This window comes from Petaurus breviceps, unplaced genomic scaffold (assembly GCF_028583685.1).
Source record: "Petaurus breviceps papuanus isolate PSGF00001 unplaced genomic scaffold, PetGlider_PUasm1.0 90594, whole genome shotgun sequence".
Classification (NCBI taxonomy): Eukaryota; Metazoa; Chordata; class Mammalia; order Diprotodontia; family Petauridae; genus Petaurus; species Petaurus breviceps.
Window position 1 is genome coordinate 2,837,128 of NW_027187281.1, and position 16,412 is coordinate 2,853,539.

The window sequence follows — 16,412 nt, forward strand, 5'->3', positions numbered from 1 at the left end:
GCTTCAGGGACTCCCCCATTGTCTCTAAAATAAAATACAAACTCCTCTGTTTGGCATTGAAAGTCCTTTACCATCTGGTTCCAGCCAGTCTTTCTAGTCAGACTGATTACACATTATTCCTTCCCATATACTCTGTATTCCAGTCAAAATGGCTTACTTATGGATGTCTTTCCCTAACCTTCCATTCCTACCTGTGTACACACACTGTCCTCCATGCTTGGATGATGCTCCGTTTTTACCTCCATTTCCTGTAACCCCTATGTCCCTTCAGAGCCCTGAGCAAATGCCATCTCTTTGGGGAGTTTTTTTCACGATTGACTTAGTTGTTAATACAAATCCTCCCACACTTGCCTCCTCACATCACTTTGTACTTATATTGTACATAGTCTGTATTTACTTACCTGTGAACTCATTGTGTCCCCCTGTAGAAAGTAAGCTGCTTTTGGTCAGGAACTTCCTTGTTCCCTAATTCCCCAGCACCTGGCATAGTGCCTAGAGTAACATCAGAAATGAAAAGAAGAAACAAAGCCTATAGAGTAAATGCTTTTTTTTAAATGCCCACGAAACAAAATCTGAAAAAATAAACTGAAAATATTGCTATAACTTCAAAATTACAAGAGGATTAAAGATGAAGGCTTTTGAATGAACAAACCTGCAAGGGGAGCTTCTACATGGAAAGCAAACTCCAAGGTGCTAAAGATACAAAAGTAGAAAACTCAGTCCTTGCCTTGGAGGTTCTGGTAATCTAAAGGAGGGACAATAAGACATATTGATATCTGAGAGATGGAGGGAACTCACACACACACACACACACATATATATGTATATAATTTTTATATCTGCAGATTTGCAGACTATCAACAACCACATCAAAGATTGCTCCAAATCATTTATAAGGCCAGTCATTACAGTTCTGAGGTATCACCTCTGGACTACTCAAATGGATCTGTGATTTCTTTTATTTGGGAGCTTGTGCCAACAGTACAGATTTTAGGCTTTTCACTCCTACTCATTCTCTCCTTTCCTCCCTTCCATTCACTATAAAGCAGTATACCCAGCGTGCTGGAGACCTACCCCAATGTGGCTGACATCATGAGTGTACCGTTGGAGCATTCTAGCTACTTATTTGTCATCCCTCTCTCTGAACCCAATCAGTCCACTTTCACTTTCTAGTAGTTTCTATTACTGTTCTTTCTTAAAATTCCTTATCGATTGTGTAGCCTGTTCACACCAACTGTGTACCTCTCCACTGTCCTCTATGTGGTATTCATTTCCCAGTTCTTTGGAGACTTGTATTCCATGTCTTGCTGTCATACAGCAACATCAGTAGAATTTGTATATGAAAATTATTAGCCTTTGCTTCCTTAGGAAACCTGGGATCGTTAAAGGAGCTTTGCAATTTTGTGAAGGTAATCAGATTTACTCTCTTCCTCTTATTCAACTCTAAGTTCATTTCATTGTTATTCTGTTAACTGTCCCAAATTTGCTTACTGATAGACGGATTCTACAGATTATTCATTCAAATGCATGTTATAATCTGGAAAATAGACATTCTTTATCTACTTAATCTTTCTTGTGTGGATAGTCAGGCCAAACATTTGAGTGGTTGCAGGTACCTTCCAGGAGACTCTAAATGATTACAAAGCTTAATGCAACCGTCACAGTGCCATCCACAAGCAGGAGCATCTGGAAGACCTCATCATACACGGAGAAATTGTCTTTGACTTGGACCTCCATCACAGTGACGAATACCTTGACAAGCATATATCTTTCTCATTTATTCCTCACCTGATGTTTGTGATCAGTGAATCACTGAACAAAGTTATTTCTATTGTTAAGTCTTTGAAGGATTATTGAATGATTTTGCTATGTGAATGGGAGATATCTTGTTGGAAAAGAGCCTTTAAAGGGATATTTTGTTTTACCAAATCAATTGGAGTATATGTTTTCTCCCTCAAGGAGCCTTATTTATCTGTAACAATTAAGTCTCAAATATGATTTCATTTCCTTTTTAGGGACAAACTATCCTAGTTTATGTGAAGTAGATGTCACTGCTACCACATGAGAGAAATAACATATACATGTATATACAAAGTAATTTTGAGGTAGAAATACTGGTAATTGGACAGATTAAGAAAGGCCCCGTGTAGGAGGTTGTACTTGAGCAGGGCTCCGAAGAATGCTGGGGACTTTTAAGGGGCATAGATAATAAGGGAGTACATTCCAGGGATGAGTAATGTCAAGTAAAAGGGACTGCAAGTAGACCAATTTGACTAGAATATAGGATGTGTGAATGGGAGTAATGTATAAATATGGAAAGATAGGCAGCCTACCAGGTGTGGTGGTACAGGCCTGTAATCTCAGCTGAGGGGTCTGAAGCTAGTGGTTCACTTAAGCTCAGGAATTCCAAGTGGCAATAGGGCTAGAACTGATTGGGTGTCCAAACTAGGTCCAGAACCAACATGGTGGGCCACTGGAAGCAAGGGGCCACCAGCTGCTACCTCAAAAGGGGTCAGAACTGTGCCAATCAGCAGGAGGATCGAACCATGAATGGATGCTGCATTTCTAGCCCAGAAGAGATAGGGAGATCCATTCTCAAAAAAAGAAAAATGGCCTGGAAAAAGAATGTCAAGGACATTGGTAGCCAAATGAGTTTGCATTTTCTCCTTGAGTCCGGAGAGGGCCACTGGAGTGAGTGCAGCAGTGTTTTAGAAATTACAGTTGAGTAGCTGTGTAGAGAGTGGAATGGAGAAGGGAGAGATTGGATGAACGGAAAAAAAAATTAGGATTTTGCAGTAGTCCCAGTGAGAAAGTACAATGATTCGAACTAATGTGGTGTCTGTGTCAAAAGGAACAATGGGATGGATGCTAGAGATGTTAAGGAAGTACAGTCAACAAGACATGTAAACTGATTGGATGTTCCAGCTTGAGGGAAAGGGAAGAGTCACATGTAACTCCTCAGTTATGAAACTGGGTAACTAGAAAGTTAGTGGTACTCTGGACAAGACTTGGGAAGTTAGGAAGAGGGGTGAAGTTGAGGAGAAAGCTAATCTCCCTTTGGGACATGTCAAGTTCAGGATGCCTTTGAGACATTCAGATGGAAACATCCATTGAATAGTTGTTGATGCAGGGCTGCAACTCAGGAGAGAAGCTGAGGCTGCTCTATTGATCTGGGCATTATCTACATGGGGACCATAATCTAAACCTTAGGGCACAGAAGAAATGACCCAGAAAGAATAGAGAGAAAAGAAGGCCTAGGGCAGAGCCTTGGGGCAATATCCATAGTTAGGGGACAGAAGATATGGCTAATGATCCAGGAAGGAAACTTAGAAGGAGTGACAGCAATGTTGATGGCCTGAAAGAAAGTGAAATAAAAAAAAATTATAGCCAAATTGTGGAAGGACTTCAAACAACTACGGAGTTTGCATTTTATCCTTTGAAGGTTTTTCAGCAGAAGGGACATGTTTAGACCTCTGTTCAAAGAAATATATTTTGATTGTGGTATGAAGGATGGACCAGAGAGGGGTGAGACTGGAGACAGGGAAAAACCAGTTAACATGCTGTTGCAATACTGCAGATTGTGAGAGCCTGAAGGAGGAGGCAAAAATGTGAGTGGAGGGGGCAACATAGATGTGAGAGATGCAGAAGAAATGTGTGCTGATGGCATACCACAGAAACTCTGAGAATTGCTTAAAAAAACAACTAGGATGCCTAATAGATATTCAGAAAAAAATTGAAAGAAGACACAAACTCTTCTGTCGCCATCATACATCCCCCCCAAATATTGGAGACTACTGGAGAAGATTAAGAAACATATATAACACTGATGAGCAACAGGGAAGAAATAAAATCATTTTTGGAAACAATAAAGAACAGAAGATAATTGACAATGAGTGTAACATTTCATTATCAGACTATAATAAATCAAGCAAACAAAGCCCACTTAAGAAATTACAAGCCTGAACAATTTGGAGTTAGATAACTGGGGAAGATTAAATGGAATAAACAGGGAATATCCATTTTCTTAAGTGCATATGAATTATTCAGAAATATCTTTAACATATCAGGAAGAAATAACAATTAGGAAGATAAAATAATAGAAATTTTACATGTATTGTAGAACTATGATGAAATGGAAGCATAATTTAAAAGTATCTATCTGCACAGACACTAAAAATTCTCTCTTTAAAAAACAATTGAGTGAGAGTGGAAATCAGAAAAATAACATACTGTTCAAAACATGACAAAATTAACCCATGTCAGAATACTAAGGAAACAGCCAAAGCTCTTCTCAGAGGTCATTTGATACCACTAACAGCAAAGAAGAGAATGAAGTGAATTAAATTTGTATCTAAAGATATTATAAAAGGAATAAGGTAATAGTATAGAGGGGGAAAGAAGTTATCAAAATAAGAGGAGAAACTTGAAAAATTGAAAATGAAAAAATTGAACTTTAAGATTTTGACTAGAGTCAAGATGGCAGGACCTCCCCGCAGCTCTGGCTTCCACCTTCCCCAATCAATGTAAAAAGGGGACTCTGAACAAACTTTGGAGCTGCAGAACCCACAAAATGACCACAGAAAAGCTAACCTCCCACTGTGGACAGTCCAGCAGGCCGGCAGCAAGCGTCCAGCACAGCATTCTGGGAGCCAAGCCCAGGCCCGCAGTGAGCCAAAGGTCTTAGCTCCAGGGTGGGTCTGACCAGCCACCGACTGGAGGGACTCGAGATCACCAGCAGCTGTGGCCATTTCCAGAATTATCAACACAGAGATGCAAAGGAAAAAGTGATAGGTCAGTGCAGTCTGGACTTTGGGACCCAGTAAGTGGGAGTACCTCGGCTTATGCCCCCAAGGTGATGGCCAGCACAGCCAGCCAGCGCTGCATGGCAGCTTCAGCTCCTGGCCTATAGAGTGTAGGGGGACCAAGTGACCAGTCTGAGGGGTAATCGCTTTGCTTTAACCTGCTTGGATCTGGATTGCAGTCTGTGGTGGAGGTCCTGGGGTGTGTGTCCAGCTTGCCAGAGTGTGTGGAGACCTCAGAGAGGGCACCCATCTAATACCTCTGTCAGCTGAGAAAACCCCAGCATTTGGAACGAAAGCTCCCCTGTCTGGTGGCAAAGTCCTACTGTGGCAAAAAGCCCAGGGGTCAAGTGACTGAGGGGTGACATGACCAGGCAAAGGAAACAAAGCAGACAGAAGATTCCAACATTAGACTCCTATTTTGGGGACAAAAAGGAGCAAAGCATGGAACAGGAGGAACACAGTGAAGTCAGAACTCCTGCACCAAAGCTTCAAAGGAAAATATGAGCTGGTTACAGGCCGTAGAGGATCTTAAGAAGCAGATAAGAGAAGTGGAGGAAAAATTGGGAAGAGAAAGAGAACGATGCAAGAAAATTACAAAATGAGAGTCAACAGCCTGACTGAGGAAAATCACAGCTTAAAAACCAGACTAACTCAAATGGCAAAGGAGACTCAAAAAGGCAATGAGGAGAAGAATGCCTTAAAAAGTCGAATTTGCCAGATGGAAAAAGAATCCCAAAAGCTCACTGAGGAGAATCATTGCTTCAGAATTAGATTGAAGCAAATGGAAGCTAATGACTTTATGAGAAATCAAGATGCTGTTAAACAGATCCAAACAAATGAAAGAATAGAAGGCAATGTGAAATATCTCATGGGAAAAACCTGGAAAATAGATCCAGGAGAGATAATTTAAAAATTATTGGACTACCTGAAAGCCATGATCAAAGTAAGAACTTAGAAATCATCCTCCAGGAACTTCTCAAAGAAAACTGCCCTGATGTTTTAGAACCAGAGGGCCAAATAGAGGTTGAAAGAATCCACCGATCACCTCCTGAAAAAGATCCCAAAAAGAAAACTCCTAGGAATATTATAGCCAGGCTCTGGAATTCCCCGATTAAGGAGAAAATATTAGAAGCAGCAAGGAAGAAACAATTTGAATATTGTGGAAACACAATCAGGATAACCCAGGATCTGGCAGCTTCTACACTGAGAGATTGAAGGGCTTGGAATATTATTCCAGAGGTCAAAGGAGCTGGGATTAAAACCAAGAATCACCTACCCAGTAAAAATGAGTATCATGTTTCAGGGGAAAATATGGTTATTCAGTGGAATAGAGGACTTTCAAACATTCTTGATGAAAAAACCAGAGTTGAATAGAAAATTTGACATTCAGATACAAGAAGCAAAAGAAGCATGAGAAGGTAAACAGGGAAAAGAAATCATAAGGAAATTATCAAAGTTGAACTATTAACATTCCTACATGGAAAAACAATAATTGTAACTGATGAAACTTTTCTCAGTATGAAAATAGTTGAAGGGAATAGAAATATATATATATATATATATATATATATATATATATATATAAGCGTATATGGGCATCTGAATACATATGTGAATGTGTGTATATATGTTTACAGGTATACATAGAGGGCACATGACCAATTTAACAGGAAGGGATGATACTTAAGAGGTGAGAGAGGAATATAATGAGAGGAGAAGGGGAGAGAGAGAATGGGGTAAACTATCTCATATAGAAGAGGCAAGGGAAAATGGTTACAATGGAGGGGAAGAATAGGAAGGCAAAAGGGAATGGGTCAACCTTATTCCCATTGAATTTGGCTTGAGGGGGGAATGAAATACACACTAAATAGGGTATCTCACCCCACAGGAGAGTAGGGGGAAGGGAATGAGAGGGGGGATGATGGAAGGGAGGGCAGGCTGGGAGGAGAGGGAAGTTGGAAGCACCCACTTTTGAAAAGGGAAGGGATCAAAGTAGAGAATAGAGTAAGTGGGAGGTGGGATAGGAGGGAAGGAAATATAGTCAGTCTTTTACAATATATCTACTATGTTATTGTTTTGCATTAGCCACATATGTACAATCTATACTGAACTGCTTATCTTCCCAGTAAGTGTGGGTGACAAGGGAGGAAGGGAATGAATATGGAATTCAAAGTTTTAAAATCAAATGTTTAAATATATATATATATATATATATATATATATATATATATACTATTATTAATACTATTTTACAAGTAATTGGGAAATAAGATATACAGGCACTGGGGCATAGAGGTCCACCATGCCCTACTGGAAAAGTCGAAAGGGGTATGGGAGAAAATAGGGGAGAGAGCAGATTGGAGGAGGGAATATCTTGTGGGACTGCTATTTTGGGGCGGTGGGTAGGGAAAAAACAGGGAGAAAATTTGTAACTCAAAATCTGGCAGAAATGAATGATATAAATCAGAAGTTAATAAAGCATTTGAAGATGAAAAGAAAAAAAAAGATTTTAACTATACTAAACTTGATAAACCATTGAGATCTAATTTTGAAAAGGAGATGAACAAGTTAATGAAAATTATAAAAGAGAATTAAGAAAACAAATGCAAAATAAAATAATTTAAATTTGGGAAAATTAATTTGTGTTTCCACTATTTTAGTGGAAGAAATAAGGCTAATAATGAATTTTAAAATTATTAGTAAAGCAGTGAGAAAAAATATCTCTTAAAGGAAGCATAAAAGTCATTGATAAATTTAAATTGATTAAAAATAAAATTAAAAATAAAAACTATGAAAAGAAGAATTTTCCCTGACTATGGGAGGAAAAAAGATCTACTTAAAATTCAGAACTAACATTGAATACAATAGAGAAACATTAGAAATGTTGCCCTTAAAAAAGAAGCAAAACAAGCATGGTTGACCATTAGCCACTTTTATTTGATTGCTATAGTTTAGCAGTGTTAGCAACTGAAAGACATTAAACAGAAATTTGAAGGGTGACCTGAGATTATAAACAGAAATTAAAATATTTATACATGTTTTGCCAAGAGAATAGAAGACATTTGATAGGAAATTTAGTAGAAATGAGTTAGCAAAGAAGCATAGCCTATATTGGGGCATTTCCTTCCAAGCCACACATAAGATCTTTATTGAATACATCTTGCAGATTTACATTATTTGCAAAAATAAAGGAAGGCCTACATAACTGGAGAGAATGTTTCATGCCATGCCTTCGAGAAGCCAAGAACATTCTGATGATAACATTTAATTTAGGAACTCTAAATAGAGGAGGCTCTAGGCCTTACAAGTGAAGTATAAGGTTTGGAATCTACTGGGTGAATGTAATTCCTTGTTGTTTAGGGTGTAGATTCTTTGTGATATTAATTTTTCATCAAAAAGGTTTTGTTTTCCTTTAAGTGTATACTTTTGAAAGACTTGCAGAATTATTAGGTATATTAGGTATGATTTTATTATATCCAGGGCCAATTTTTTTTTGGCAGCTCCATACATTTCTGATTTTATAATGAAAATCATCAGGGAAGTAGGATTCATTTAATTTGAATTAATTTCATAGCAAATGTTGATGGAGAATGTTTGTTCTAGTTGATGAGGCATGCTTCTTGTTATCATTACCCAGTCTGAAAGGCCAGACTAGATAAATGTATTTGGGAAAGCAGCAAAGAAATAAAATAATTAAGATAAAGGATAAAGGCATTAATTCATTACTGGATGCCATCATGCCTCTTGGCAAGCTACAGGGAGAACAAAAACTAGTCAGTGCATTGAAATTACACACAAAGATACTCTCCACAGCCTAACTCTGTGTTTTATTTGAGTCAATATATCACTATTAGTTCTTCACCTTCAAGAATACTAATGTTACATTCAATTTTAAAGTGTCTTTTTTTTTTCAAGAAAAAAGATAAGAGTAAGTACCTCTGATACATTTTTGTTTTTGTTTTTAATGCAGCTGTTAGGTGAACTGATTCTAGATCGACACAATTTTGCTATTATGACAAAGTACATCAGCAAGCCAGAGAATCTAAAGTTAATGATGAATCTTCTCCGAGATAAAAGTCCAAACATTCAGTTTGAGGCATTTCACGTCTTTAAGGTAAAGTACAGTGCAGAGAAATATTCCATTTGGGGGGCAGGTGGAAAATGGGAATGTTTTGTTGAATGGTTTAAAGGAAGTCTTGAAACGGAACCAGATCTTCTTCGGGTCTTTTCTGTTTCTATGATTTCATTTCATTCTGTGATTTAACATTTAATAAATGCATAATATTTTCTAAATGCTCTATGTGTACTAATTAGCTTATTTTCACAGCATCTTCAGCAGATTGGTTTCTGCTTTTCTAGTCAAGAAAATAAGTTGGGTCATGTATAACAGTGTCTGGTATTTAAGAATTACTTACATTTTAAAATTAAATTCCGTTATTTTCCCCCAAATTACAAAGTCATTCATTTGTCAATGGAGCTAGGACCAAAATTCTGAGCTCCTTTTTATTATTCTTATCCTTTGCTTTCTGCTAGGTCACGTTTGAGGTTTAAACACAACACACACTGGATGCTCACAGTCTACATTTGAGAACTGGCCTTTAAAAAAAATTTATTTAGAAACATTGTTTTTGAGAAGTTACTCTTCTGTGATGGCAACTTTTCCCTGACCCTTTTGTCCGCATCTTTCTAACTTGAGTGGGTGGTATTATAATTTATGAAGAACATGACTGTGTCCTTGTTAGCCAAAAAAGATTTTTCCTAGCAGGCCTTTTAACTGCCTTATCCTTATTGTCCAGAAAACCTTTCAAATATTTGAAGTCTTGAGTCTGTGGCACAAAACCTGTTTTCATCCATCAGTAACAGTAATACATAATAAGCAAAGTGCTACATTGCCTGATGTTGACAATTATGGCTTAGGTTGTCTCTTTTTGTCATATTATTGTGATATGAATACACCCAAGTAGATTTTCTTTGTTATGCTGTAATACTTTTAGCTGCCCGCCTATAGATTTATTAAAGAAATACTTGAGAATTTTTCATTTTTTTCTTCCATCTTTCAGATTGGCCTCTTTTAGTTTCTGGTTTGTTTTCTTGGTTAAGGCAAGACTTGGTTTCTATTATTTTATAAACTTTAATTTGAATAGCATATGATGCTTTTCAAAGTACTTGTCCATCCATCCCCTCTGTGATTCTTACAGTATTCCTTTACCTCAGTAGTAGTAATGACAACTGCCTTTTCTGGTCTATCTAAAACCCTTCCCTGATTCCTCCCCATGACATGAGGGAGGCCCTGGGCCATTCAAGGCTACATGAACAGAGCACAAATTATGGCAACCTTTCCGACTAAAACAGTGTTGAGAACATGCCTGGTGGTGAACTGTGTATTCTCTCACCTGAAGACTTTTTTCTTCCTGCCTTTGGGAAGGATCATTACCAGGCCACATCCTGAAGAATTTTTCAGTTCATAGCAACTCTTTATTCTGATTGGTTAAAAGTTATAGAAGGGTTGTTATCTGTCTCAGTAGAGAGAACGTGGACACCAATGAAATTATAGCTCCTTGAAGTAACCCATCAATCACTTCTACTTGCACCATATAAGCATTCAACAGAATTGGGAGAATCTGCTTCTCAAAGATTGTTTCAAGAGGTAATGATGAGATCAGAAAGCACACATTCCATTGCCAAATGGGACAGACTTACCTGTATTTTCTGGTCAATAAAGGATCCATAGTATATCCCTTACCATCCAGCTTATAGAGGATTTTAGCTCTCCACAAAATTCTGCTCTGATCTCTCATGACATGACTCTGGGTTCTCCCTAATATAAGGATGATAGGTCTGGCAGTTTATCCCATCTGGGAAAGGCTTTGCACATAGTCCCAATCAGTCTACAAGCATTTATTAAGTAAGCACTATGTGCTATGCCAGATACTGTGCTAGGGTCCAAGAAAGAAATAAAACAATCCCTACTCTTAAGGAGCTTCATTAAGATAGGGAGACATGTATGTGAGTGTGTGTATTCATAAATTTATACAGAAAAAATGTAATGAGAACAAATACAAATAAATGCAAGGTAGTTTGGGAGGGAGGGTGATAGCAATTAAGGGGATCAGGAAAGGCTTCATGCAGAAGATGGTACTTGAGCTGTGTCTTAAAGGAAGAAAGAGGGTCTCCATGAGGCTGAGGTAGGGAGAAAGTGTATTCCTGGTGTGGGGAACAGCCAGTGCAAAGGCCTGGAGACAGGAAATGGGGTGTGTGAAGAACAGAGGAATAGATGCAGTTTGACTGGATCACAGAGAGGGTAGGAAGGAAAGTAATTTTCAGTGGCTGTGTGGATATTTTGGGGCCAGGTTGGGTAGAGTTTTCAATATTAAATGAAGGAGTTTATATTTTATCCTAGAGCAAATAAGAAGTCCCTGGAGTTGATTAATTAAAGAAGACACTGTCATATCTGTGCTTAAGAAATATTACTTTAGTAGCAGTGCATAGATTAATTAGGGTGGGGAGAGACTTGAGGCAGGAAGACCAAATAGGAGGATGTTGCAATAATCTAGGCAAGGGGTGAGGAGTGCCTGGACTGAGGAGGGGTTGGATGTAAAAGATTTTGTAGATTTAAAAATGCCAGATTAGGCAACTGATTGAGTATTTTAAATGAGGGAGAGTGAGGAGACTAAGACAAATGCCAAGATGACAATTCTAATGATAATCTGCTATCTGAGAAACAACCCAAGGACAGAGAATTTCTTTACTGATAAGATTGGCCATGAGGGGTTGAATTCTTTGGCCATCGTAACATAAGAAACAGAATAGAATGATCTTCAGTCCCAGATGGCACCCTTCCACTTTTATAGTGACAGTGATATCATATCAGGAAAAGGTGCAAAAGGATGTTAAAAATCACAACAGCAACAATAACAAAAAGAATCACAACATTTATAGATGGTCTAAAATATTCAGCATTAGTATTCTAAATGTGAGATCTTTGTCCAGCAGTCCAGCAAATTGTCATCACAAAAAAAACTGAACTTTATCAATATTGACATTCACACTGTAAATTAAAGCAGAAGACAAAGGGAAGTCACAACTAAATGGAAAGGTGGCTCGGAGCTTCTCCTTACAGACACAAACAAAGGAGTCGGCATTGCTAGCTTCATCATAAGACCAAACGTTGTGAGAATGGACAAGTTGTAATCTGTACCAGTGGATGAAATACCTACATTGATGAAATCGTGAATCCTTTGAAGCATTGAAACAATAGCGGTACTAATAATAGCTCATATTTATTTATTCATTCATCTACCCACCCATTCATTTATTTATTTTGAAATTGTTTTAATTTCCAAGACTGAGTCTCCCTTTCTTGCTCAGACTAGAAGTGCAGTTGGCTACTCATGGCCAAGTCCCACTGCTGATCAGCACAGAAGCTTTGGCCTATTCTGTGTTTCCAATCTGGGCCAGTTCCCCTCCTCCTTAGGCAGCCCTGTTGGCCTTCCTGTCCTGGCACCTCACCATGTTGGCACATTGGTGTTTGATTGAGTACAGTCAACTTTAGCCCTATTGCAGCTCAGAACTCCAAAACTCAAGTGATCTGCTGGCTTCAGCCTTCCCAAGAGCAGGAAATACAATGTGCAACCCCACCCCACACCTCCCTAGCAATAGCTCGTATTTATACACTTTAGGATTTACAAAATGCTTTCCTCATAATAAACCCACAAAGTAAGCAATATCAGCATTCCTATTCCCATTTTACAGATTAGGAAATGGAGGCTGGGAGATTGCTTGCTCAGAGTCACGTAACTATTTGGTGTCAGAGTTGGGAGTTAAACTCTTTCTCTTGACTTCAATGTTCCTTCCACTAAGCAGTATCCAAATGCTAAATGTCCTTTTGGTGAAGCAATGCAAAATTACAGACTGATTTGATGAGTGGCTAAATATGGACTCCCCACTTCCTATGTCTTGAGAAGATCTGGGTTTAGGTGTATAGTTGACCATTTGTTTACTGTTATGGCTTTGTAAATTTGGCCTTACCTGAACCCGAAATATTAGTTACTGAAGTATATAATAAATGGTTTTCACCTCTCGATATAGTATTTGGTTATTTAGGAATGGCCAGACCTAGAGGTACAGAATTTTCACCTACTTTTAATATCTTTGTTGTTATCTCCCTCATCAATGCTCTCCCCCACAAATGCACCTCCCATAAGCTACAGATGCAAAGCCAACGTCCCTAGCCCAGGTCACTGAATACACAGTTGGCAGCTTGTTGGTGTTATCTATATTTTTCATCCTGGTTTACATGATGGAGCTAGGAATTCATTCCTATGCGTAATACTGTGTGGGAACCATATGATGGAATGAAAAATATAATGGCCCAAGAGTCAGGAGGCTGTGAGAGCTGGCAGACAGCACCTCATCCAACTCCAGCCTCTGTATTCTAGAGACAGGAAACTTCACAGGTAGCTCTGTGACATCATGTGGCCGAGGTCCCAGAGCTGGGCTTCAGGTACAGGCCTTCTGACTCCCAGTTCAGTGCTTCCCAGTGATATCACACAGACTCCTCTACTTCAGGGGCATTTCTCTCCCTTCTAGAAACTTCTGAGATGATAGTGCTTGACAGAAAGTATTTGAAAAACCCCATTTCCATTCTATCCTATTGACGGGGTAAGCTGTTGATATGAGGCTGTGGTGAGGCTAGAGAAAATTGCTTGGAAGAGATTCCAAGATACTAGGTACTAGGTAAGAGTTGTCTGAAGCAGGGGTGTCCAACTCAAACAGAAGCAGGTACCTGCAGGCTACATAGTGACTTGGAAAACCGCAAATTAACATGACTTGTGGTGTGTTGTATTTTTATTTATTTTGCTAAATATTTGTCAATTACATTTTAATCTCCTTCCTGCCTTACCTGGAGAGTTTTGCTGGAAGTTTGACACCTCTGGAAAGGATTTCTAAATGACTACCACCTACCTTTAGTATCAATAACTATTTATGAATTTGTAAATTCGAAATATTTATCAAAATTTGTCAAAAAGGTTTGTAAATTCAAACTTTTTTTAAAAAATTCTGCAACAACTCCATCTACCTACAGAGAAAAGTTGTCTAGATTCTTCTCCAAAGCTAGTTTGACAGTATAGGCTAAAAAAAAATGTAGAAAAAAAATTAGTCTAAAGTGAGAATTCCAACTGACCAATTACCCATTCTCTGACAGGTCTAAGACTCCAACTGTTTTCTTTCTAGTTTATCAACTTCAAGCCTCCTGAGGGTAAGAATGAGAAAAAGACACACATTTGTTGAGTATTTTATTAAGAAATGAGTAGAATGATTGTCCCTTTCCCTTCTTTTTCACTCTTCTTAGTAATTTTCCCAAAAAAATTTCTTTAGAAATATAACAAGAAATATTTCTATCAACTAACCTGAATATGAGTCTTCAAGTGTGTGACTGTTCTATTTTAGTATGTCCTTGGTTGATCCTTCCATAATCCTTATGTATCATTTAAACATAGAAGTCAGGCAGAAAATGTGAAAAGCTATAATTAGGACCTCTGCTCTCATTTCTATTTTTTAAAGAACTTTAATTTTTTTCTAAAAGAATTCATTTGTTTATAAGGCAGTTTATTTGTACATAAGGAGATTTGCAGTGGGTGTTTCCAACCCACTTTTTTAATAGCAGCAGACAAGAATGCAAGTAAAACCCACTTTCTGGAGCTCAGTTTGGTATTCCTTTTAGATTTTTTTCTTCTTCTGAACTTAAACACACAGAAAATGAACATTTCTACACACACATAGCAAAACACAGAGAAGATGAGATTTGAAACTATGAATTTTATCTTATACCATTTGTCTTTTGAAAGAAAAAAAGTAATAAATTCCACATATTACTTTCAAAATTGTCCTCCTTGTCTCTTTCCTTCCGATTCTGTTACGTCTTCAAAAAGATCTCAATGCCTTCTTTTCTTAAGCATCATTATTGCTTCTCCCCAAACTAAGAAACTGAGAGGAAAAGCAATTAACCTTCCTTTTAACAAATAAACATAATCAAGAAAACAATTCCACACAATTGCCATGCCCAGAATGTCTGTCTCCTCTGTCTTTTTCCTCCCCTTGAGCTCATTACCTCTCAGGTAGGAGATGAGTAACACACTTCATCCTGGGCCGGTTGATCCACGGCTAGCCATTGCATTGGTGAGTGTTTCTAAGGCTTTTAAAGTTGTTTTCCTTTCTAGTATTTCTGTTCTTGTATAACTGGTTCTCCTGGTTCTGCTCATTTCATTCTGCATTAATTCACAGTACCCAGTACTCTCTGAAATCATCTCTTCAATCATTTCTTAGGGCACCATAATACTTCATTACATTCATATAACACAGGCTGTTCAGTCATTCCCTGGTCTATGAGGACTTCCTTAGTTTCCGATTCTTTTCTTTTTTGTTCCTTTTTAATCTCCCTTGCAGGATCAAGAAGTTTGGTTTGCTTGCAACTGTCCCCTGACTTTGTATTTAACTACTCTCACTTGTTATTCTGATATCTTTCTAGTAATGTACTTGAAAGGTAAAAGGTTGAATATTCCTGAAAATTCCTGCCTACTTCACATCTTATTTTCAAATGAAAAATGAGTAGTACCCTTTAGCATGAATTTAAAAGCTGTTTTTCTGTAAGACTGTGTAATGGAAGTTAACAGTTAATTTCATTGACATCTATCATTAAATGAAATCTTCAGGCCCTATTGTCTTAGATTCCAAGTTACTGGAATAATTGGCCCTACTCACTGTAAGGCTGCTACCAACCTTTTTTAGTTCTTGTGGAGAGTAGAACCTTGGAATTAGTAATGGCTCTGTGTGCCTAGCCTTTATTTTTGTTCTGTTTTTAAAGAATTTGGGAGTGAGAGGGTGAGGAAGATAAGCCTGTAAGTTTAACTTGTATATCCGGGAAAATACTGATAAATTTTTTCACTAAATCAATTCACAGATACCTGGAAGAGAACAGAGTACAAGGTAATAATTAATCAGAATGACTAATCAGAATAAATGTGATCTTTTACATTATCTAATTTGTTATAACTTGACAAATGAAGAAGACCATGTAAATTATCAATTACCTTCAATTTAGGGTAGAATTTAATTCTTTCCTATATGGCCTACTCATCAGTAAACTAGGAAATTCTGGTTTAACCTACCCAGCAATTTCTGTGTGAGAAGAACTAGCTGTTATCTTATTTGGGAATCATTTTTAGATTGTTTTTAAGAAATCAGTCACAGACATAATGCTGCTTAGCATTTTCATTGTTGTTCAATCATTTCAGTGTTGGCAAAGATACTGGAGGGATTTGCTGTTTCTTTCTCCAACTCATTTAACAGATGAGGAAATGGAGGCACACAGGGTTAAGTGACTTGCCCAGGGTCACACAGCTATATCTGAATCCATATTTGAACTCAGGAAGATGAGTCTTACTAACTTCAGGCCTGGCACTCCATCCATTTCGCCACCTAGCTGCCCTCAGCATTTTCATTAGCAACCTACATAATGAAGCAAATAGTATACACATTAAATGTGCTGATCAGATGTACTCTGTGGAGAGAAGAAAATACCAAAGTCTATCACTATAGAGGCTCCAGCTA

At 37.9% G+C, this 16,412-nt stretch overlaps 1 protein-coding gene and 1 long non-coding RNA gene across 3 annotated transcripts in view; one reads left to right on the forward strand and one right to left on the reverse strand.

The window, feature by feature from the left end:
* The window catches only part of CAB39L (calcium binding protein 39 like), a 93,994-nt gene that overhangs the window by 67,099 nt on the left and 10,483 nt on the right, over positions 1-16,412 (forward strand). The window contains exons 8-9 of one of the 2 annotated variants that reach the window (XM_069063632.1): positions 8,773-8,916; positions 15,763-15,788. In XM_069063632.1, coding sequence (XP_068919733.1) covers positions 8,773-8,916; positions 15,763-15,788 — 170 coding nt within the window. The remainder of the gene's footprint in view (positions 1-8,772; positions 8,917-15,762; positions 15,789-16,412) is intronic. The other variant, XM_069063631.1, reaches the window with a different exon arrangement.
* On the reverse strand, positions 14,370-15,039 carry LOC138142575 (uncharacterized). The gene is made up of 2 exons (XR_011163475.1): positions 14,914-15,039; positions 14,370-14,789 (listed from the first exon to the last, which is right to left on the reverse strand). It is a non-coding gene; the product is annotated as an uncharacterized lncRNA (long non-coding RNA).